At 51.4% G+C, this 22911-nt stretch overlaps 1 protein-coding gene across 1 annotated transcript; it reads right to left on the bottom strand.

Annotated features, from left to right (window-relative positions):
* Positions 1–581: 581 nt before the first annotated feature.
* On the bottom strand, positions 582–22259 carry IFNLR1 (interferon lambda receptor 1). The gene is given in 7 exon segments (XM_078452208.2): positions 582–4343; positions 5319–5452; positions 5772–5931; positions 8359–8501; positions 10644–10828; positions 18375–18498; positions 21926–22259. Coding segments are annotated over 7 exon segments (1836 nt in total). The 5' UTR covers positions 22245–22259; the 3' UTR covers positions 582–3572.
* Between the last annotated feature and the right edge of the window lie 652 nt (positions 22260–22911).

Genomic DNA, 22911 nt, shown 5'->3' with positions numbered 1-22911 from the left:
GGGGGACTGAGTCCCAACTGCCCAGAACAGTGACCTATCTGGTTATGTACCTGAACAGGCTGCTTTCCCTCCCTGCCTGGCTTCCCACTCCCCTCTTGGTGCTTTCTGGAATCCCAGAACTGCCTCTTATTCCCAAATCCCAGTCTCTGGGGAAGCCGCTGGGGACCCCAACCCAAGATCCTTGTGGGATGAGTGGTGAGGACCCTTTGAGAAATAATAGCAGTACATCTCCATTCAATCCTGCCATTTTCTCTAAAAACAGTAGATACCAAAGACCATTAGGGGATTATTTAAATGTGATATAAACCTAGAACATTAGAAATAGATACAAACACCTAGGTACAATGCATAATCTCAGTGCGCTAAAGAATTACAATGTTGGGGCACCTGGGCGGCTCAGTTAAGCATGCAATCCTTGATTTTGGCTCAGGTCACGATCCCAGGGTCTTGGCATGGAGCCCTGTGTCAGACTCGGTGTTAAGCAGGGAGCCTGCTTAAGATTCTCCCTCTCCCTCCACCCCTCTCCCCTGCTTGCACTCTCTCTCTCTCTCTCTTCCAAATAAAATTTTAAACAATTATTTAACAAATTTTTATTCACTTAAAAAAATAAAGAATTACAATGTGGCTTTAGCATAAGGCGTCTCCCCCATAACCTTCAACCGAGGCCGTGGTCCCGGGGCTCACTCTATGCACTTCCCGGCCGCCCTGTACATGAGGGCTCTGTAAACAGTTGAGTGCTGAGCATGCCCAACAAATTATTATACTGAACATCATGCTCTCTCCTAACGCTTCCTATGGCTTTTTGTTGATGACTTAATGACTCTAAAAGAGCTGGCATTGAGAATTACTAAAAAAGCTCGGCCTATCTCAGAAATGAAACTTGGAAAACAACGCTTGAAAAAATAACAAGGCTTAAAAACACACACGCACGCACGCACACACACAACAGCAAGGCTTAAGGAAAGGGATCGAATGGTTCCTTCTCAGAAGACCAAGACAATACTGATAATGGCTTTTGGTTTTTTGAAGTTACATCCATGAAGCAGCTGGGTCTCAGAAAGAACGTCAGTTAGCAACCGTCTGGGCATTTTCCTGAAGACTTGGCCCTGAGCCACAGCCTTCCCTAGCTCTGTGGCTTTCAGTGTGTTTTCCCTCCTCTGTGCTCAGGGATGTGGACAAGCCCTAACTCCTGCAGAAATGCATACGTGTGGGTGCGTGCATGTGCACGTATGTGGGAGCCCCAGCAGTGGTGAAGGCCTCTTGCCAGTTTAGTGCCCCTCGGAAATCCTTGCTGAGACTGATGCGGCCAAGGGCACAGGGGTTGGCCCAGCTGGCCAGAGACCAAAGAGCTCATCTATAGTAAGAGCACATTTCTTTGTTTGAAACAAAAGACAGGTATTCAATCAAACAAGTAGTGTGCTTTTTCTTTAGCAGGGGAGCCCCCTCCCCACCGAGCACAGCCTCACACGGAGGGCCATGGGGTGGAGCGGGACACTGGGAGACTGCTCTGGCTGTCGTGGGGATCCAGTAGTCCCTGGCAGCCTCCGCCCATGAAACCCAAGACTGTTTGGGAGCGTGGAGAACCCCTAGACCAGATTCCCTTTTCCGGATCCTTCATTTAACGTCGTGCCTTCTCGTTACCTTCAGAACAACAAGCTTGTGTGGGTGAAATGGCTACAAAGATGCTTTTTTCACAAACGTCGAAACGTAAGTTCTGGCTACACGGCAGGGCCCAGGTCTCGGAGCCATGATTGTTCGGATGCTCAGCCACAAAATGACAAAAAGCTTGGTCCCTATAGGCGAATGCTCAGCTATGCTCGCCCGTACCCTGGTGGGTATAGGTTAACAAGGCAGTTGTTTGAGAACACCCGTCACTACCCCCCGGGTAAGGCTAGTCACCTTGTAGGAGGGCTGACAACACTGATTCCATGTTTGGCTCTCCATCTTGTTCATGTCTGCTCCACGACCTTCCTCAGGACTATGTGTCCCGGGCCCTCAGAGATTAATAGATATATCTTAGAAATGCCCACCAAGGCCGGGATGGCGGGCGGCTTGTTTTAGCCTCCCACGAATCCGTTAGAGAGAACATAGTCTTTCTCTTTCCTGATGCACAGGATCTAATTAAAGGCCAGCTGTCAACCAGGGGCACTCAAGCCCTTTGAGGTGCAGGCGAACCCTCTGATCTCACTAGAACGCCCTTCTGAGTGTCCCCTGGCCCCTTCAAACCTGCAAGCTGAGGTCTGGATTTTGCAGAGAATTACGATGCAGCTGCGTGGCTTATCCTCCCCCCAACTACGCCCCCTCCCCCCCGCCACACCCCATCAGTAAATTACCCTGAACAAAACTCTGTGTAAACTGCACGGAGTCGCCTGCTTCGTTTCCTGGCCTCAAAGCGCCATCTCAGTTTGGGGGATACTTTACCATCTCTCTGCCACCTTCTAACATACCTGCTTCCAGGAGACACCGTCTCATAATTAGAAGGGAAAATGGGACTTCTTTATAACCAGAGGTCTAAAGTGCGGTCTAAAACCGGGATCACAGACCCAGGAGTCCAGTTCTCTGACGGGTCGTTACCCCACCCCCAACAAATCAGACCCCTTGGTGGGTGGATCCCTTGGTTCTTTCTTTTCTGGGAAAGGGGAGAGCGATCCGGGTCCTTCTTGGCTGGGCTCTGCCTTCTGAGAGTGAGGTTTCCTGACCGGGAGGAGAGAGGAAGTGAAGGTGGAGGGCAGGAGGTAGACGAAGGGAAGACCAGAGAAAAGTGAATGCTGCTAGTCAAAGTCACGTGACTGGTAAATGGCACAGCTGGGATTTGAAGCCAGGTCTGTCTGATAATAAAACCGGAGGGGCGCCCGGTTGGCTTCGTTGGTTAAGCGTCCGACTCTTGATTTGAGCTCAGGTCATGATCTCACAGCTCGTGAGTGTGAGCCCCGGGTCAGACTCTGTGCTGACCGCGCAGAACCTGCTTGGGATTCTCTCTCTCCCTCTCTCTTTGCCCCTCCGCTGCTCATGCTCTCTCTCTCTCTCTCTCTCAAAAAAAAAAAAAAAAAAAAGCTGTGTTAATTCCGTAAGTCAGAGACTATCCCCTGCTTACTTGGTTTTTCTTCACTGAGGCCCACGCTAGAGGACTCATGAACCAGGAGGCTGAGACTCAGGGGAGGCGGGAGTTCAGCAGGTGCCAGAGAAAGGTATGACACTCATAAAGATGTGCTCCAAACCTCCCTCCCCCCAGATCCAGATGGTCCCTTGTGGCGTCAGCCCTTGGTTGTCTATTGTGACCTGACCTCTGACATTCTCTAGGGATGCTTTCTCTGACTGCCCCATCACCCCAAAGGCAGTGGGGTGATGTGACAGCCAGTCAGCCTCTGACCTCGGCCCATTCTTGTCCTCACCCTTCTTAGAGGTCGGCCCGAAGCCGGCGAGTCAAAGGATGGGGTGGCTTCTGCGGCTGGGGTTTCTAAAGTGCCGTAAGAGCCCTCTATGGCCTCAGGCAGGATGCGCCCAGGCTCTCAAGTCCAGGTGGCGTCTTGGGTCCTTGGAAAGCTTAGACTTGGAGGGATGCTGAAGAAAGCTTACCTGGCCATGTAATGCCCTAGTGTCCCGCCTCTGACTTCAGCCTTCTGGAGGCTCTCAGCCCTCCAGTTGTCAGTAACGTCACCCTCGATTTCTGATTCCCTCTCCCCTCCTCCTCCTTCTTCTTCCCCCTCCTCCTCCTCTTCCTCCTCAGGGCTGCTGTCCCAGCAAAAGGTCAGTGTGTGAAGAGAAACTGGGGGCTCCCCAGGGACCAGATTCAGCCCTGGTGATGAAAAGCAGCTGGTCCAGGAGGAAAGGTTGTCTTTCAGGGGATCTTCCAGGAAACTCAGGTCCTGGGAGAATTCGTGGAGGAGGAGAGACTCCTGACACCCATCCCCACCTGGCCCTTGGCCCGGTCCCTTCTTGGCTAAACAACAAGACTCGGGCTCATCCCGGGGAGAGGAGCCCCCAGTGCTGGCCCCGCTTCTGTCTGAAGCATCCGTAGCCGAGGAGCCTTCGGCCTGGCTGGGAGGAGTCCAGGTGCCCCCCACCTCCGAGTGCCCTGGGGTCCGGTGGTCCTGCCCCAGGAAGGGCGGTGGTTCAATGTAGGGCTGGAAGCTGACACCGTCATCTGTGTCCTCCTCATCGTCCTTCTCCTCCTCAGCACTGTCCTCCTCTGATCCTGCCTGGACGGTGGCTGGGGTCCTGACACTAGGGCTCGGCCTGACCCTTCTGGTCAGTTCCTTTTGGGGACAGAGGATCAAGGCATCTGGGGACTCAGGGCCACAGGGCTGAAAGGTTGCCACGGGGCGTCTGTGTCCAGTAAAGTCCTGATTTGGGGAGGGGAGAAAAGAAGGGAAAATTTAGGCTTTCCTGAAGCCTGGGTCCCCCCGGAAACAGACCCCGAGACAAAGATTCAAATGTAAATAGTTCTTTTGGGAAGTGATCCCAGGAAACACTAGCAAGGGAGTAGGAAATTTCAGTGGGGCTGGGGAGAGCCGCCCATAAGAGGGTATCATCAGGCAAGTTACCCCTGGGGTAACTGAGCTGGGGGCTCAGGGCACCATCGGGTGAGGGGCGGGGCGGGGCGCAGAAATGTCTAACACAGACGTTGTCATTCAGTTGGGATTTCCCTGAGGGTCCCAGAGCCAGGGACTTTGAAACCACTCCTGTGTGGCCACGATACTCAGAATCCATCCTCAAAGCCATCCTGACCCAAGTGCCCACCACACCTCACCTATGGCCCAGCCACCCTCAGCAGACCCTCGTTTGAACAAATTGGACCCATCTGACCTCTCCAGGCTTCCCCCCCGCCCCAACTGGCCCACAGCCTTAAGGAAGTGAGGCAGCAGGCAAGGGAGGGGATCCCAGGGTCAGCCGAGGCAAGACTCACCCTTGCTTAAACCGTGAACTAAGTGTTGGGACCCTTCTAAGATTCCCCCTTTTGGTACCACCCTCTCCCCTTCCCCCTTCTGGGCATCTCTCCTGAGTCCCAAGGCTGGTGGCCCTGCTCTCAGTACCTGACAAACCCGATGCAGTTATTTCACTATGGAGACTGAAGGCACTGCTCCCTCCCATTTGAATTTTGGCGAAGTTCAATTCAAATTGAATATTTGCCATTTGAATTTGGCGCCAAAGGAATGAATTGCTAATGGTGGAAATTTAAACACAAAGACAGGAGATGTCCGCGGTGTGGACTATCTTGATAGTCTGGTCTGTCCGTCTGACCTATGTCTAAGTCCAGCCCCATTTCCTTACTCTTAACAACCCTGCCCCTCTGTTGCACATGCCCGGATTTGCCATACCAGGGCCCATGGCATCTTTGCCTGCTGAAACCAGGGGTTGTCTGTGAACCTCCTCCAGATCACATGGCCAATGGCAATGACCAACAGCAGTGGAAGCAGAAGCAGCAGCAACCCCAGGAATACCCAGTTGGCTCCTAAGGAAGGAAGAACGAGAACCACAGAAACAATGACCATGGCTCTCATCTATCAAGTGCACCTGTGCAGCGGGCTTCGCGTACATTATCCCACGTGATCCTCAGAAGAATATACCGACCCTACAGATTATGGAAACTGAGATTCAGAGAGGTTATGTAAGCTACCCAAAGACACACAGCAGGTATGGTGAAGCTGGGATTTTAATTGAGGTGAGTCTATCTCTAGACCCATGCTCTTGACCACCTTATGATAAAGATAGTCTGTCCTGGGGTGGGGGGTGGGGTGGGAAACCTCACTTCTGTACCACTTTGCACTCACCTGGGGCCCCCAGGAAGAAGCAGGTAGGCTTAGAGAACCCACTGTACTTAGGATCACCAAAGGTGTAGATGGTTCTGGCACTGAGGCAGTAGGATCCGCTGGTGGCTGGCTGCAGGGGGATCTGGACTGGCTGGCCACGGGGAGTGGCTGGAAATCGTGTCTGTTTGGAGAGAGAACAGGGGTGGGCAGACCTGCTGTGGGGATGGGCTCTGCACAACCGGGACAGGGTGGGGCTGGCAAGATACTGCCGTGACCCCCACATCTTTCCCTGCGTTAAAGTTTAAGCATTAAGGGAGCACCTCCCAGCATCATCTGGCTTCTTTTCCACCGAGTCCTGAGGTACAGATGGACTGAGCTCAGAAGCAGCCCTGCCACTCAAGGTACCCCTTGTGTGCCGCCCCCCAGGGCCTGCGGATCCCTCTTTGAAGGGCAGATTCCGCAGGCTGCCTGCGCTCGGAGCCTCACGGTGTATTTGGGGGTAGGGAGCATCCTTCAGCCATCACAGACCTGGAAAACGCTAGGCCTTCCCTGCCCAGTCTGGTGTGGGTCACATGTGGTGACTAGCACTTGAAGTGTGACTGGTCCAAACTGAGATGCGCTCCAACTATAAAATACACATGGGCTTCCAAAGACTGGGTGTGGGGCGCCTGGGTGGCTCAGTCGGTTGAGCATCTGACTTCGGCTCAGGTCATGATCACGCGGCTCGTGAGTTCGAGCCCCACGTCGGGCTCTGTGCTGACAGCCCGGAGCCTGGAGTCTGCTTCAGATGCTGTGTCTCCTTCTGTCTCTGCCCCTCCTCTACTCACACTGTGTCTCTCTGTCTCTCTCTCAAAAATAAACCTTAAAAAAACCTCAAAGACTAGGTGCAAAAAGTATGTAAAACATGCCAACAGTTTTCATATTATTTACATGTTGAAATGATAACATTTTATGGGATGAAATAAATTATTAAAATGAAATTAACTTGGTTTTCTTCATTTAATGAGGAACATTTAAAATGACACATGTGGTTCACATTATATTTCTTTTTTTAATTGTTTAAAAATTTATTTATTTATTTATTTATTTATTTATTTATTGAGAGAGAAAGAAGGCAGAAGTGAGCAAGGGGCAGAGAGAGAGAGAGAGAGAGAAGTGGGACTTGTGCTCACCCGATGTGGGACTTGAACTCATGAACCGCGAGATCATGACCTGAGCGAAAGTCAGACACTTAACAACTGAGTCACCCGGGCGCCCACTCACATTCTACCTCTATTGGATGGGGGTGGTCTAGAATGTTTGAGTTGTTCTTGAAGAAAAAAAAAATTTTTAATCTTTATTTATTTTTGAGAGAGAGAGAGAGAGAGAGAGAGAGAGAGAGAGAGAGAGTGCGCAAGCTGGGGAGGGGCAGAGAGAGAGGGAAACACAGAATCCGAAGCAGGCTCCGGGCTCTGAGCTGTCAGCACAGAGCCCGACGCGGGGCTCGAACCCATGAACCATGAGATCACGACCTGAGCCAAAGTCAGATGCTTAAGTGACTGAGCCACCCAGCTGCCCCTAGAATATTTGAGATATCCTTAAAGGCAGGGACCATCTGAAGACGATCTATATCCCTGGGATCCAGAGTACATATGCAGAGTGTCAGGAGTGTGAATGCTGGTTCAGCAAGACAGAAAGAACAAAACCAGGGGCAGTAAACTACACGGGTCAAATGTGGCTTGCCACCACTTTTGTACATGGCGTTTTCCTAGAACACAGCTATGCCCATTTATAGACCTAGTGTCTATGGCTCCTTCTGTGCAGTAGACGTAGAGTTGACTAGCTGTGAAAGCCCACATGACTCTCAAATTCAAAAAAACATTTGCTATCTGGCTCTTTACGGGAAAAGTTGGCCGACCTCTGCCATCAATAAACATGTGCAGACAGGCACGTGTTCATGTGTGAGAAACGAGTCTGAAGCTGGGTATTTGTGGTAGTCTCTGGGTACTTTTAGTTTTCTTCCTAGAGCGTATCTGTACTTTCTGATTTTTTGGTAATGAATCCAGGGGCTTGGCAAGCAGGCTTCCTAGCGCCTCTCATGCTTCAATCAGATATCATTGGGAAAAAAGGATTTCATAATTAAAAATGAAATATATATATGTATATTGGGTAGAAAAACTGTGCTGTTACCACCTATAATGCGAAGGGGCAGGACGCCCTGTGCTTGGCCTCTTAGGGGGAAAAGGGCAGGGGTGGGCTGCAGGCCAATCGTGCTGCACAGAGTCAGGGAGTGACTGCCAGGGGTGGGGGTATGCGGGGAAGGCTTCCTGGAGTTGGTGTGCAGAAAGCAGGCAGGGAGGGTGAGAGGCACTGGGTTTTGGTGGGGCGGTAGGGGACGGGGGCGGGGGGGGGGGGGTCCAGCCAGAGGGCACTGGGTTTTGGTGGGGCGGTAGGGGACGGGGGCGGGGGGGGGGGTCCAGCCAGAGGGCACTGGGTTTTGGTGGGGCGGTAGGGGACGGGGGCGGGGGGGGGGGTCCAGCCAGAGGGCACTGGGTTTTGGTGGGGCGGTAGGGGACGGGGGCGGGGGGGGGGGGGAGTCCAGCCAGAGGGCAGGAAAGAGGCTTCCTACCTTATTCTTTGTTCCCTCCTTCCAGAAATCCGCCTCGTACTTCAGATCCGGTGGGGGCATGCAGTGTGGCAGCTGATATGTGGCATTGATGCTCAGGATCGCCTCCTTCCGGGTGACTACCAGGACGGGTGGGGCTGGCTCCACTGGCAGAAATAGAACCGGACCTGTCAGCATCTATCCCCCTGCCCCCAGGCAGGCCTGCTCCTCCGCTCCCCCCAAGCCCCGCCCCCAGCCCAGAGACCGCTCCTAGAAAGGGAAAAATGGCTCTAGTGTTTGCATCAAGAGCCTTCAAGCCATTTGGTTGAAGTCTTGCAGTGACCTTGGAAGGGAGCTACCACTATTCCCATCTTACAGAAGAGGCAAACTGAGGCTCGGAGAGGTCAAATGAACAGGCCAAGCTCACAGCTAACCTGCCTTTCCTCATGCTGTCCCTTGCACCTGGGCGCCCTTCCCGTATCGCCGGGCTGTCAGAATCTTGCCCACTTGGTGCCACATCACCACAGAGCAGCTGCAAACAACACACACACATTATCTCGGTTCTGTGGGTCAGAGTCCAGTGGACTCCGATTACATATTAAGCCCTGGGCAGGGAGCTGGAGGGAACGGGGATCTTGACCTCCAGGAGCTGGAGGAAATTCGGGGGAAATGAAGTATGCAAACTACCGAAACTCAAGCGAGAAAATGACCAGGGCCACAGCCGAGGGCAGGAAAAGGCAGGAAAGGTCATTCCGGCATGGAGTGTGCTATGGGAGACTCAGGAGAGCTTTAGGGAGGCGGAGGCAAAGCCAACATTAATACTACTTACAAAAGTAACCTCCTCGCCGCCTCTTTCCTTCTAATCTCTTATTCCTGTCCATCCTGTCCGTCCGTCCATCCGCCTGTTCATCCTTCGCTCTTCTAGCCTGTCTGCCCGCTCGCCTTCCCACCCTTCCTTCCTTCCTCTTCCTTTAGACTGTCTTCCTGCCTTTAGTCTAGCCAACCACCTGCTCTCCTACCATCCACCCTCCCCATCCATCCATTCTTCTTCACTTTCCATACATCTTTCCTTCTTGTCTGTCCCCCCTCCCTTGTTCTCCTTTCCTCCTGTCCTTCCGTCCCTTCCCAGGCAGCCAGTCAACCTTCTATTTGCTTCCATCTAGCCCGTGACCCGTCCATCTGCCTTTCGTTCCTGTTCTCCCTCTTTCCCATCCACACATCCTTCCTTCCTGGTGAGCATGTCTTTCCACGTAGCCTTCTTCCTTCCCCTCCTCCACCATGTCCTCTGTACCCCCTCCATGTGTCCTTTCTTCTTACCCATCCGTCCTTCTACCCTTTTCATCCATCCACCCAGCCAGCTTGTACCCCAGCCAGTTCTTCTTCCTTCCTACTCTCCCTCCCTGCCACCCTTCATTCAAGCCCTTCCTCCTCTCCATCGGAGCCTTAATTTGCTCGCAAGTATTTTGAGAAGGCTGGGCAGCAAGTTACAGATCTCAGCTCCGTGAGGATATTGTCTGAGTATTTATCTTCTCCTTCTTACCACCCCGCCTCACTCTTGGTCTGGTTCAAATACCGTGTTCAAGACTAGAAAGACCCAGATTCACGTTCCATCTCCACCCCTTATTAACTGTGTGTCCTGGCAATTTCCTTAACTTTTGTGGATCTTACTTATTATTTTTTTTTTAAATGGGGCAATGAAAATGAACCCCACAGGTCTGTCGTTAGGATTAGAAATAAAATATACTGGGAAGAGAAAAGTGCTCTCCTCATTCAGTGTTTGTTTGTTTTTATGACATTTATTTATTTATTTTTGAGAGACAGAGCATGAACGGGGGAGGGTCAGAGAGAGGGAGACACAGAATCTGAAACAGGCTCCAGGCTCTGAGCTGTCAGCACAGAGCCCACTGCGGGGCTCGAACCCATGAACCGCGAGATCATGGCCTGAGCAGAGGTCTGACACTTTACTGATTGAGCCACCCAGGCACCCCAACACTGGTGATTTCTGAATGTGGTACACATGGGGGATGATTTCCTCTCTATTTCTATTTTCTTTGCCCCCCCCACCCCCAATTTCTACACTGTACAGGAGTTACTTTTGCAACTGGCATTAAAAAAAAAAATTTTGTTTCTTAAAGAGAACTTGAACATAAAAAATAGCACCAAGCATATGCCGGCAGATCTCCCCTGACACCCTGCCACGATGCCAGGCTACGTGGGGCTGCCTCTGCTTTAGAGAAGTGGAGACAGTGGCCGGGACAGCAGGGCCTGGACAGGGAGCCTCCCACCTGGTCCCTTAGCCACAGACCTACCGTCAAAAAGGTAATCCAGGTACTTGGACTCCACCGGGGGGGACCTGGAGCCGGTAGAAACTGCCCACACACGCCCCTTGAACTTGTTGTACAGGTCTTGTTTCTCCAGGCACATCAGAGAACAGGCCAGCTCTTTGGTTCCTGCACACTGTTTCACTTTTCGCCACCGTCTGGGGGTCGGAGCGCTGAGGGAGGAGACAGGAGAGAGCGTGGGCTGCAGACTCAGCCTCTGGGGCCAGGGAGCTTGGAGAACACCGACTCCCTTGTCCCTTCATCCGCCTGATCGTCCACCCGTCTGACCTATCAGCCAGCCACGGGCTGGGACAGAATGAGAACAGTCCGGTTAGGAGCTCAGGCTCTGGAGAGAAGCACATGGTGGGATCCCGGCTGCGTCCCTCACTAGCTCCGGGGCCCCCGGCAGGCCAGCCTCCCTCCTCCTCCTCCTCCTCCTCCTCCTCCTCCTCCTCCTCCTCCTTCTCCTCCCCAGGGCTGCATGGTGCCTGCCATCACTGGTACCAGCAGCCACTTCCCACGTTCTTCTCCGCTCAGGCCTTGCGGGCCACCTGCTGTGTGCCAGGCATCGTGCTGGATGCTGCGTGGCTGTCAGCGGGGACCCGCAGGCCTGTGATGTGAGTGTTCTGAGAACACCGTTGTCCAAAGAAGGGACCAGCACCCCGGGCATTATTCCTGGGGAACTGGCAATGCCGGGCAGGTCCTGCCCTCGGGAACGTGACGGGGAAGGGGTGAGAGACAATCATCACATCACTGAGGTAAATCCGGGAGCAGGTAGGTGCAGTGACAAGGGGGAATGGCATGGCAGGTGGTGGGGGGGAGGGGTCGGGGGGGAACTCCTTTCCACAGGTGGCTCAGGAAAGGCCAGGAAGGTAATATTGAGGCCGCAATGGCAAAGCAGCCGGGTGAAGGCCTGGGGGAAGGAAGTGTCCAGAAAAAAGCAAGGAGGCCAGCGGGGCTCAAGGCCAGCGGGTGAGGCGGGGAGAGGTGTGGGCACAGGGGTGGGTGGGAAGAGCAGGCAGGGCCTTTCTGTCTTGCCAAGGAGCTTGGATTTTATCTCAAGTATGCTAGGAAGCCACTGGAAAGTTCTGAATGGGGGGGCTGAGGTGACCTAATTTCTGTTTTTGAGAGATCAACCTCTGATAAACCAGCTGGGAGGCCGCAGCAGCGGTCTAAGAGAAAACAGAGGTGAGGATGTAAGGAATGGGCTGGACTGGGCTTATATTTTGGAGGTAAGGCCAACAGGACTTGCTCGTGGACTGGATGTGGGACATGAGGCAGGGAGAAACCAGAGCGAGTCCTGGGTTTGGGAACTGAACGACCCGTGAGTGGAGGAGGCTAGATGGGGGCAGCAAAGAGGACGGATTTTTGGAAAGAACTCCTGTTTTGTTTCTTGCTGGAGTTACAGCATATAAACGTTAACAATAAAATGAAACCTGGTCTAGTTATATTCAATTTTTTTTATGTGTATTTATTTTTGAGAGAGAGAGAAAGAGAGACAGAGCATGAGTGGGGGAGGGGCAGCAAGAAAGGGAGACACAGAACCCAAAACAGGCCCCAGGCTCCGAGCTTCAGAGCCCGACGCGGGGCTCGAACCCATGAACCGTGAGATCATGACCTGAGCCGAAATCAAGAGTCAGACACCCCACCAACTGAATCACCCAGGCGCCCCTATATTAACATGAGACGAAATATAAACTTCAAAGTCCAAAGAAATACTAAAGGGGAAAAGAATCACCACATAATGAAAAATTATTCTGTTTACCGGGATGATATAAAAAAAACTCTCCCTGGGGCGCCTGGGTGGCTCGGTCGGTTGAACGTCTGACTCTTGATCTCGGCTCAGGTCATGATCTCATGGGTCGTGGGACTGAGCCCCGCGTCTGGCTCCACGCTGAGCGTGGAGGTTGCTTAAGGGTCTCTCCCTGCCCCTCCCCCACTCACACTTTGTCTCTCTCAAACTAAATAAATAAACATTAAAAAAAATTCTCCCTGAGTATTACGCTAAGTGAAATAAGTCAGTCAGAGAAAGACGGATACCATATGTTTTCACTCACATGTGGATCCTGAGAAACTTCACAGAAGACCAGGGGGGAGGGGAAGGGGGAAAAAAAAGTTACAAACAGAGAGGGAAGGAGGCAAACCATAAGAGACTCTTAAATATGGAGAACAAACTGAGGGTTGATGGGGGTGCGGGGGAGAGGGGAAGTGGGGGATGGGCATTGAGGAGGGCACCTGTGGGGATGGGCACTGGGTGTTGGATGGAAACCAATTTAACAATAAATTATATATTAAAAAAAATTCTCCCTTATATGTGCCTGCTAAATAGATACACACTCTAGACAGCAAAACCAGACAACACTATAGGAAGAAACAGAAAAACCACAATTATAATAAGAAATGTTTAATATGCCTCACTCAGTAATTGAAGATTGAACAAGTAAAAATAATTATTAAATACATAAAGCACAAAAAAAAGAACAACGTAATTATCAAAGTTGGCTTAATGAACATAAATAGGACTGAAAAAATTGGTTGAGCCACGCGTGAACCATCAGCAAATTATTATTTTTATTTTTATTTTTTAATTTTTTTTTTTAACGTTTATTTATTTTTGAGACAGAGAGAGACAGAGCATGAACGGGGAGGGACAGAGAGAGAGGGAGACACAGAATCGGAAGCAGGCTCCAGGCTCTGAGCCATCAGCCCAGAGCCCGACGCGGGGCTCGAACTCACAGACCGCGAGATCGTGACCTGAGCTGAAGTCGGACACTTAACCGACTGAGCCACCCAGGCTCCCAACAAATTATTATTTTTTAAAAATTTTTATTTATTTTTGAGACAGAGAGAGACAGAGCATGAGCAAGAAAGGGGCAGAGAGGGGGTGGGGAACACAGAATCTGAAGCAGGCTCCAGGCTCCCAGCTGTCAGCAGAGAGCCTGATGCGGGGCTCGAACTCACGAACCATGAGATCATGACCTGAGCTGAAGTCAGACGCTCAGCCGACTGAGCCACCCAGGCGCCTCAAACCATCAGCAAATTATTAACCGAAATAATACATAGTCCTATTGGCTTAGGGCCCCACCCTTATGACCGCATTTGATCTTAATTTCTTCTTGAAAGGCACTATCTCTACATATAATCACGTGGGGGGTTAGAGCTTCAGGCTATGAATATGAGGGTATACAATTCAGTCCGTAACAGAGCTATTATGAATTACAGTGCTATGAATGTTCGTGTACAAGTCTTTGTATGGACATGTTTTCATTTCTCTTAAATAAAGCTTTAGGAGTAGAACCTGGGAGATTTGGTAACTGAAGGGGAAACTTGACAAGAAACTGTCAAGCTGATTTGCAAAGTGACTACATTCCCACCAACAGTGCAGGAGAGTTCTAGTTCCTCCACAGGCTTGTCAACACTTAGTATTGTCAGTCCTTTGAATTTTAGCCATTCTAGTTGGTGTGTGGTTGCGTTTCATTGTAGCTTTAATTTGCCTTTCCCTAATGACTAAGGTTGTCGAACATCTTTTCATGTGCTTATTGGCCACTCCTTATTGGCCACTCGTGCACTTTTTTGTGAAGTGATTATTCCAGTTTTTTCAGGTGATTTGTCTTCTTATTGTGATGCAGGAGTTCTTTATCTATTTTGGATACTAGTCTTTTTCCAGTGTATATATTGTAAACATCTTTTTCTCAATGGCTGGACTTTTCTCTTTTTCTTTAAGCATTTTTTTTTAAAGACTAAAAGTTTTAAATTTGATGAAATCCAGTTTATTAGATATTATGGACTAAATTGCATTCCCCCCAAATTCACATGCCAAAGCCCTAACCCCCGATGACTGTATAGGCTTTTGGAGATGGGGCCTTTAAAAAGGTGATTAAGGGGCGCCTGGGTGGCTCAGTCAGTTGAGCGTCTGACTTCGGCTCAGGTCATGATCTTGCAGTTTCTGAGTTCAAGCCTTGCATCGGGCTCTGTGCTGACAGCTCAGAGCCTGGATCCTGCTTCAGATTCTGTGTCTCCCTCTGTCTCTACCCCTCTTCCACTCGCTCACTCTCTCTCAAAAATAAAAAGAAACATTAAAAAATTTTAAATAAAAAGATAATTAAGATTGAATGTGGTCATAAGGGTGGGACCCTAAACCAACCGGACTTAATAGTTAAAAAAAATTTTTTTTTAATGTTTATTTATTTTTGAGAGAAAGACAGAGCATGAGTGGGGAGGAGCAGAGAGAGAGGGAGACACAGAATCCGAAACAGGCTCCAGGCTCTGAGCTGTCAGCACACAGCCCGACGCGGGGCTCGAACTCACGACCTGCGAGATCATGACCTGAGCAGAAGTCAGACATTTAACTGACTGAGTCACCCAGGCACCCTGGACTTATAGTCTTTAAAGAAGAGAAAAGGCTACCAGGCATACTCTCACACAGAGAACAGGTCATGCGAGAACAGAGAGAAGGTGACCGTTTTCCACGGCCAAGGAGAGACGCTTCAGGAGAAAGCAAAACTGCTGACACCTCGATCTTGGACTTCCAGCCTCCAAAACTGAGAGAAAATAAATTTCTGTTGTTTAAACCACTCAGGCTATAGTATTTTGTCATGGTAGTCCTAGCAGACTAATACGGATTTTGGTACCAGAAATCAGGTGCTAATGTAAGAAATAGCTGAAAATGTGAAAGTGGCTTTGCCCCTGGGTTTGGGTAGAGGTGGGAGAGATTTTCAGGTGCGTGCTAGAAAATGCCTAGAGTGCCTTGAAGAGACCATCGGTAGGACTATGGAGCCAAAGGTGGTTCTGGGGAGAGCTCAGATGCAAAGGAGGAACGTCTTACTGGAAACTGGGGGAAAGGCGATCGTTTTACAAAGTGGCAGAGACTTGGCTGAATTGTGTTTTGGTGTTTTGTGGGAAATAGAAGTTGAAAGTGATGAACTTAGATATTTAGCTGAGGAGATTTCTTTCTTTCTTTCTTTTTTTTTAGAGAGAGAATGTGAGTGGGGAAAGGGCAGAGGGAGGGAGAGAGAAAGAAAGAGAGGGAGAGAAGGGGGGGGGGAGAGAGAGAGAGAGAGAGAGAGAGAGAGAGAGAGAGAGAGAGAATCTTAAGTAGGATCCACACTCAGTGCAGAGCCCAATGCAGATTCGATCTCACAACCCTGGGATCATGACCTGAGCAGAAATCAAGAGACAGACGCTCAACTGACTAAGACATCCAGGCACCCCAGCTGAGGAGATTCCTAAGCAAAGTGTTGAAGATGTGGCCGGATTTCTCCTTACTGCTTATGGTAAACGGAGAGAGGAAGACAGGCACATAGGAAGGACTGTTAAGCAAAAAGAAACCAGAAGTAGGAAATTCTCAGCCTATGCATATGGCAAAAAATTAGAAAGCATGTTCTAGAAGGAACACCATGGGTGTGGTTGAAAACTCATTTCATAAGGAGATCATGGATGGGGCTTGCTGATTTAATCACCCATCTCAGCAGAAGCCAGGAACAGAGGTGGAATTATAGTTATCTATCTACCCAGTTCACACTCACTGAAAAAATCTAAAGCAATAGCTAAGTAGTGATCAGCACAGCTAACATACACATTGTGTCCTTTAAAACCATTTTCTAGGGGCGCCTGGGTGGCTCAGTCAGTTAAGCATCCGGCTTCGGCTCAGGTCATGATCTCGCGGTCCATGAGTTCGAGCCCCGCGTCAGGCTCTGTGCTGACAGCTCAGAGCCTGGAGCCTGTTTCGGATTCTGTGTCTCCCTCTCTCTCTCACCCTCTCCTGTTCATGCTCTGTCTCTCTCTGTCTCAAAAATAAATAAACGTTAAAAAAAAATTAAAAAAAAAAAACCATTTTCTACTAAGTGGACAAATGGCTGATTCTGGTTTTAGGTCAGGAATTGTGCAAATGATCCTGCAACATCTTGTTTATAACAGCAATAATCAAAACTACTAGAGTCAAATTAAAAGGACTCTGGAGCCAACCTGAAAAGATTTTTTTGCTGGCCAGAGATGGGACAACTCAAGTTTTAACGAGTAGACAGGTTGCAATGGATTGAAACCATCAGATATGTTTAAGCACTCGAGTTCATAACGATTAAAAAAAAAAAATTGATCACCTTTGGGAGATTAGAAGGAATTCAATTCGTGATCTTGAAAACTTGAGAAAAAAAAAAAAAATGAAGGATATGGCCCATCTGGCCCATCTGAAGAGTACCACTGAATATCACATACTAGAGGAGAGGAAGCATGTCTTTGTAAAATAATTCCAACTAATCCATGAAAAAAAAAATGATACAATTAGAATATCATCATTTTAGAATCCTCATAGGTGTTTAAAAGTGTCAAGGGGAAGGCAAACATCATAAAGTCCAGAGGAGGGACTTTCAACCCTAATCAGTTTATTCTGGCTCCCCTATTCCCAGCTATGGGGCTTTGAGCAAAATATCCTCTTGCAGAAGACCTCGGCTGCTCTCTCCTCACAGGGCTGTGTGTCAATAAAGACACTTAACGTGCCGACACGGTACATGTTAGGTGTTTTCAGCCTCCTGATATAGTTCTGTACAGTTCTTTTTTTTTTTTTTTTTTAAGTTTACTTACTTATTTTGAGAGAGAGCGCAAACGAGCAGGGGAGAGGCAGAGAGAGAGGGAGAGAGGATCCCAAGCAGGCTCTGCACCGCCAGCTCAGGGCCCAATGCAGGGCTTGAACTCACAAACCTGAGCCGAACTCACGACCTGAGCCGAAACCAAGAGTCGAATGCTTAAGTGACTGAGTCCCCCACGCACCCCCCCCCCACAGTTCTTTTTTTTGAAAGCTTGCTGGCCCGTGTGCCCTTTTCCAAGGCAGGCCCCCATCGCTCGTGTCTGGATGCTACAGAAGGAGGGAACATGACAGAACAGGAAGCGCATGAGCTTTGGGGTCGGACGGACTTGGCTGTTTCTTCTGGCTCCATCCTTGGTTTCCTGGGGTAAGTCACAGCACCTCTCTGAGCTCAGGCTCCTCGCCTCTAAAATGGGGGAAATGCAGGCATGCCTGGGGATCCAGGGAGCAAAAAGTGAACTCTTCACGCGAGACCTTAGCGCTCAGCCAGGCACAGGCGGGTCCCACGTCCACAGCGCTCACCTCCCCCTTCCTGCTTCCTCCTCCTCGCCAATCCTAGAGGAGTCCTCCTGACTCTCTGCTTTTATCACCTTACGCTCCTCAAGTGACCTCAAGGTTCTTGAGGAAAGAACCTCAAGTGACTCCCATCTGGGTTCAAAAATGGCAAATTTGCTTCCACTTTCAGATTCCTCTGGGTTGGCAGTGGCTGCCTGGGCTGCCCGTTGGGCAGGACCTCAAGTCGCCGTAGGGGGAAGGTTGTGGAGCGACGCCTAACACAGGCTCTGCAGGAGATACGTGTGCCCTCCCTTGTCAGCTGGCACAACTCCAAGCACCTCCCCCAGGCCCTGGAGAATTCTACCACTGGGCCCTCGTAGCTCTCCTCAAGCCGTGTTCTGACTCTTCTCAGAGATCGTCCCCACCCCCTGTGGGCCCATCACCTGTGCCCTGTGCCCTAGTCGACATCGTTCTCGCCGCCAGACCTTTATCTCATTCTCTCCAGGTAGCTGCCCATGCTATCTCCCCTGGGACACAGGGAACCGGGAAGATGGCCACACCCCACCGCAGGCCCACACAAGCCCCTCCAGCCTCGGCCCACCTCCTCAGTCTCCCCGAACGCCAGACTGGAGGCTCCCCTCTACCTTTGGTAGGCCACAAAATAGGTCACATTCTGGGAGTAGCCAGGCCCTGGGAGCCATGTCAGGTAAACACTGAAGTTCCGGGAGAGCAGCGTCACGTTCTGAGGAGGAGCCAGATGGGGCCTCCCTGTGGGAGAGAAAGAGGTCCTGAAGCCTGGAGCTCCTGGCTGCTCTTGACGTGGGCCATTTGGAGCTGACCAGTGGCGGGCTGGGCAGTCGGGCGCTCACTGAGTTTGAGAACCAGGAGTCATCTGGGGTGGCTAGAGCACAGGGGACATGGTGTCGGCTGGGAGCCCAGGCTCAGGATGCCAATCACGGCCTTGCCACGGACCGGCTGTATTGCAGCCCCTTCCCCTCCGTGGGCCTCAGTGGCTGCTCTGTCCTATGGACAGGAAGCTCCTGCCCATTCTGGCACATGAGGGTTTCAGAAGCACACCGCAGGACAGGAACCACCTACTGGATTTCCAGGACTCCAGGAGGGAACAGGGTCTCAGGAGCAGAGGCTCAGCTCTGTTCGTAGCCATGTCCCCAGAGCCTGTCTGCAACGGTTCCGGGCTCAGAGTAGGTGCACAATAAATATTTGTTGACTAAATGACTATTGTGATAATTTGGATTAGTCCAAAGGCCGCCCAACTGGTCTCCCTGCTTCCAATCTTGCCCATTCTCCACAGAGCAAGCAGCAAGGGTTAAGATGAAAGTCAGATCATGTGGCGTTTCTGCTTTAAACCCTCAACTGGCTTTCACTTCATTCAAGGTTAAACCCAAAGTCTTTATAATCCTCCACAAGATTTACCTAATCCCAGCCACCGCTCTCCCCGTGCTCGTGCTCGCTGCTCTCCAGCCACACTGGCCTCTCTGCTGTTTCTAGAGCCTGCCAGGCACCCTCTTCCTCCAGGCCTTTCCACAAGCTGTTCCCTCCGCCTAGACTGTTCTCCCCCTGGATCTCTAGCAGGCTCGCTCCTTTGTTTCCTTCACATCTCTGCCCAGATGTCACTGTCCCAGTGACCCTTTCCCCGACCACCCTTAACTGGCTTCTGCTTCCCCTCTTTGGCACCTCTTCTTCACTGCTAACCCTCATCTTCTGAAATATACACCTGATGACACCTCTTCCCAGTTCTATGCCCTTCCCTCGCCCTTAGAAAAATGTCCACGCTCCTTAGTGAGGTACATGACCGGCCATCTTGTCAACCTCTCCCCAGTCGGCTCACTAGGCTCCAGCCAACCTTGTTTCTTGTCCTTCTCAAACTACTGCGTTCTCTTGGGTACCTCTGAACCCAGGGGTCTTCGACTGCCTGGTGTTTGTTCACCTTCTAATTTTTTTTCACCATCTAATCCTTTAAAGACTTGATTCCAAAGTCACTTCCCTCGGGGAGTCTTTCCTGATATCTCTAAGAAATGGTAGTGGTGACTGATGATGGGACACATCTGACTGATGATGATGACAGCAGCTAATGTGCTCTGCATCCTAACTACGTACCAGGAACTACACTAAGTACATGGGTTGCATTTCTTTGAATCCTCCCCACATCTCTAGGATGTAGGTACTAACTGTGACCATCACATGACACATGAGGAAACAGGCCTTCTCAAGTAATAAGCTGTAGAATCAGAATTCACATCCAGGCCTAGCCAACTCCACATTCTGAGCTCCTGATCATACTTCCTCTTCTACGTTCTCGTGGGGCCTGTTCAGCTTTATTCTTCCAACATCTGCGAACCGCTATTGGCCAATGACATCTGTGCCACGAGTTTCACAGGGGAACACAATTCCATTCCTGCCCTTTAGAAGCTCGTGGACCCAAGGGAGAATTCAGCGCCCTGAAGTGTCACACGGGCCATGGTGGAAATCCATACAGGTTACAGAATGGCATCAGGGTGGAGGGTGGTTGTACCGATGGCTCTCAGCATGGCTCCCCACTTCTGGTCTTTTAACCCAAATGTGGGCACCTGCTTCCACCCCATCCTGTGATCTTTGGCAGGAACTGGGTCACTGGGGTACAGGTGCTATCATTGTTCCCAGCTTTCCAGCTGGTGACCAGCAGAGGCCAAAGTCTATCTGCAATCAGCTTATAAGGTATCCTTTTTTTTTTTTTCAGCTTATAAGGTATCTTGTGGGCAGGACAGGCCCAAAGTCTGAACTTGGCCACAGTGGAGAAATAGCCACGACAGTAGTTACCTTATTTACTGAGCCTTCAAAGGGTGGGACGCCCTGGTCTGGCACTTTATCCACAAAGCCCCATTCAACCCTCAGGACGAACCAGCCTATAGGGTAGGTGCCATTCTCCTTCCGTGCAGGGGCACTAGATTCACAGACAGACAGTAGGCAATAGGCCTGACGCTACACAGCCAGTTTGCGTGGGGGCCAGGATCTGAACCTGGATCTGGCTGACCTTCACCCTAAACTATCACACAGTTTGTGTTGGGTACATTAAGTGTTCCTCCGGTAAAAGTAGCGTTAGGCCCAGATGGGAAAACTATTGAGTTTGACAGCGAAACAGGGGGACAGAGGACCCCCACCCCTCACACACAGGTACACTGTCCCTCACCAGCTGCAACAGCAGTCACTGCGCAGAGGTGCCAGGGGCTGGGGCATCCCTGAGCTGACCCAGGTGGACGGACGGTCCTGCTCTAGCCACCCACCCCACAGCCAAAGCTGGCCGAGCTTGCTTCAGCCTTAGCCTTCTCTTCAGGGGTCTCACCTGCGCTTTCCTTCCTGGGCAATTCCCCTCAGTGCCCTGGGCCTCAGCTTCCCCATCCGAAAAGGGAGAAAATAGAACCTACCTCATAGAAGGGTTGGGTTGTTTCGCTTTAAATAGGGTAATGTGCCCAGCACAAAGAAGTCTTAGTATTAATTATCAGTATTAGCTTGTGCCCCAGGGCCCTTCTGGGTCTTAAATTGTTAGCGAAGACTAGGAAGTCTAAGACTGGGGGCAATATTGGGACCTTCTCCTGATTGGTTGGGGTTTGGCGGGTAGGTCCTATCCTGGGGTGTTTTGTACCCTGCCACCTTATTTACCAGTGGGAGCTCAGAAAAAAAGGTGGCTTTCGTTAGAGTAACAGCAGCACGCAGACTAAGCCAGAGCTCCCTCCCCTCGGGTCTGGGTGGAACTTCTGAAACCGCCCAGGGGGAAAGGATGGCGACTCCGGGGGAGGACAGGGCACTCCCCTGACTTCCCCGGGTACCGTACGGAGGATCCAGCGTCCTGTGAATGCAGAGGACAGGGCTCCCGGGGAAACCTGAAACAGCACTCTGTAAATCAATGCAGCTGCGTTTTAAACTGCCACCGTCTTTTCCTGTTCACCTGGAGCTGGACTGGCAGTAAGAATCTGGGTCTCTTTCCTCCCGGAAAGCAATTGCAAAGACTCGGGTGTGTCGAGTTCCAAGCCCCAGTGTAGAAGAAAACGGGCGGTGGGTGGGCAGGGCGGATTCGCATCCCCTCCTCTGGCGGCGGCCGGGCTGAGGCCACTTCCCTTCTTCCGGGAGCTCCGCCGCCCAGGGCAGGCGCCCCGCGGCCCCCCCCCCCCCCGCCCGCCCCGCGGCCCCCCGCCCTTACCTTGAGTGGACTGCAGCAGGCACAGGAGCAGGGGGACCCACCGGCCGAGCCCCGCCACGCCGGCTCCCGCGCTGCCCGCCGGGCGCCGCCAGGTGCCCCCTCCAGCCCCGCCGCCCGCCGGCCGGCAGGTGGTTGCGGACGGCAGCCAATGGGAGGCCGAGCCGCGGGCCCCGCCCCCGCGGGCCGGGACTCGGCGGGGGCTTCCCCGGGGGCAGCCCCGCCGCGGCGAGCTGGGCGGCCGGCCGGCTCCCCGCGCCACCGCGGCTCAAAGACGGCTGGAACCTCCTCCGGGTCTGCGTGGCGGTTTGCTCCGCCGCATCCCGGGGGTGGCGGATCGGTAAAGCCATGCCTGGGGGAAGGGGAGGAGAAGGGTTGATGGCCGACGGCCACAGTTAGGGGTTCCAGTACGGGAGCTAAGTCAAACAGCACGAAGAGTTCAGGGCCAGTTCAACAGCACAGCCTCAGACACCATTGCCCATGTCCGAGCGTGTTTTATGTGCCGGGTACTAAGCCAAGCACTTCCCGCACGTTAGCTACTTTCATCCCCCCCGAGAATCTGGTGGGTCAATCCTGTGACTCTCTGCCTCCTTCACAAGGGGATGGCAGCCTCGAGAGCCGAGGGCCTACTTCCGGAGAAAGCTGGGGCCTCCGACACCAAAGCCTAAGGTGTGTTACCAGTCACCCCGACAGTAATAGCTTCCGAGTGATGGAAACAGCCTCACCGCAGAATTGTCTACCGTCATTAAAAAGGAGGCTGCCGAGGGATATGTCACGGCTCGGCGAAGTTGGCAACGTACTGGAGAGGCGGAAAAGCAAGGAGCAAAATATGGTCCCATTAAAAAAAAAAATATGTGTGCGCATAGGCATGGATAGCAGATGGAGGATATACACCGATATGCGGGTGGTTGTTAACTTCTGGGTGGTGAGGATTTAAATATATATAATACATCACACATATGTAATATACATATGTGTATATTATACAG

The sequence above is a fragment of the Panthera onca genome, chromosome C1, assembly GCF_046562875.1.
Source record: "Panthera onca isolate mPanOnc1 chromosome C1, mPanOnc1 haplotype 2, whole genome shotgun sequence".
NCBI classification, from domain to species: Eukaryota; Metazoa; Chordata; class Mammalia; order Carnivora; family Felidae; genus Panthera; species Panthera onca.
Note: the sequence above shows the minus strand (reverse complement) of the source record. Positions and strands in the feature narration are given on the sequence as shown.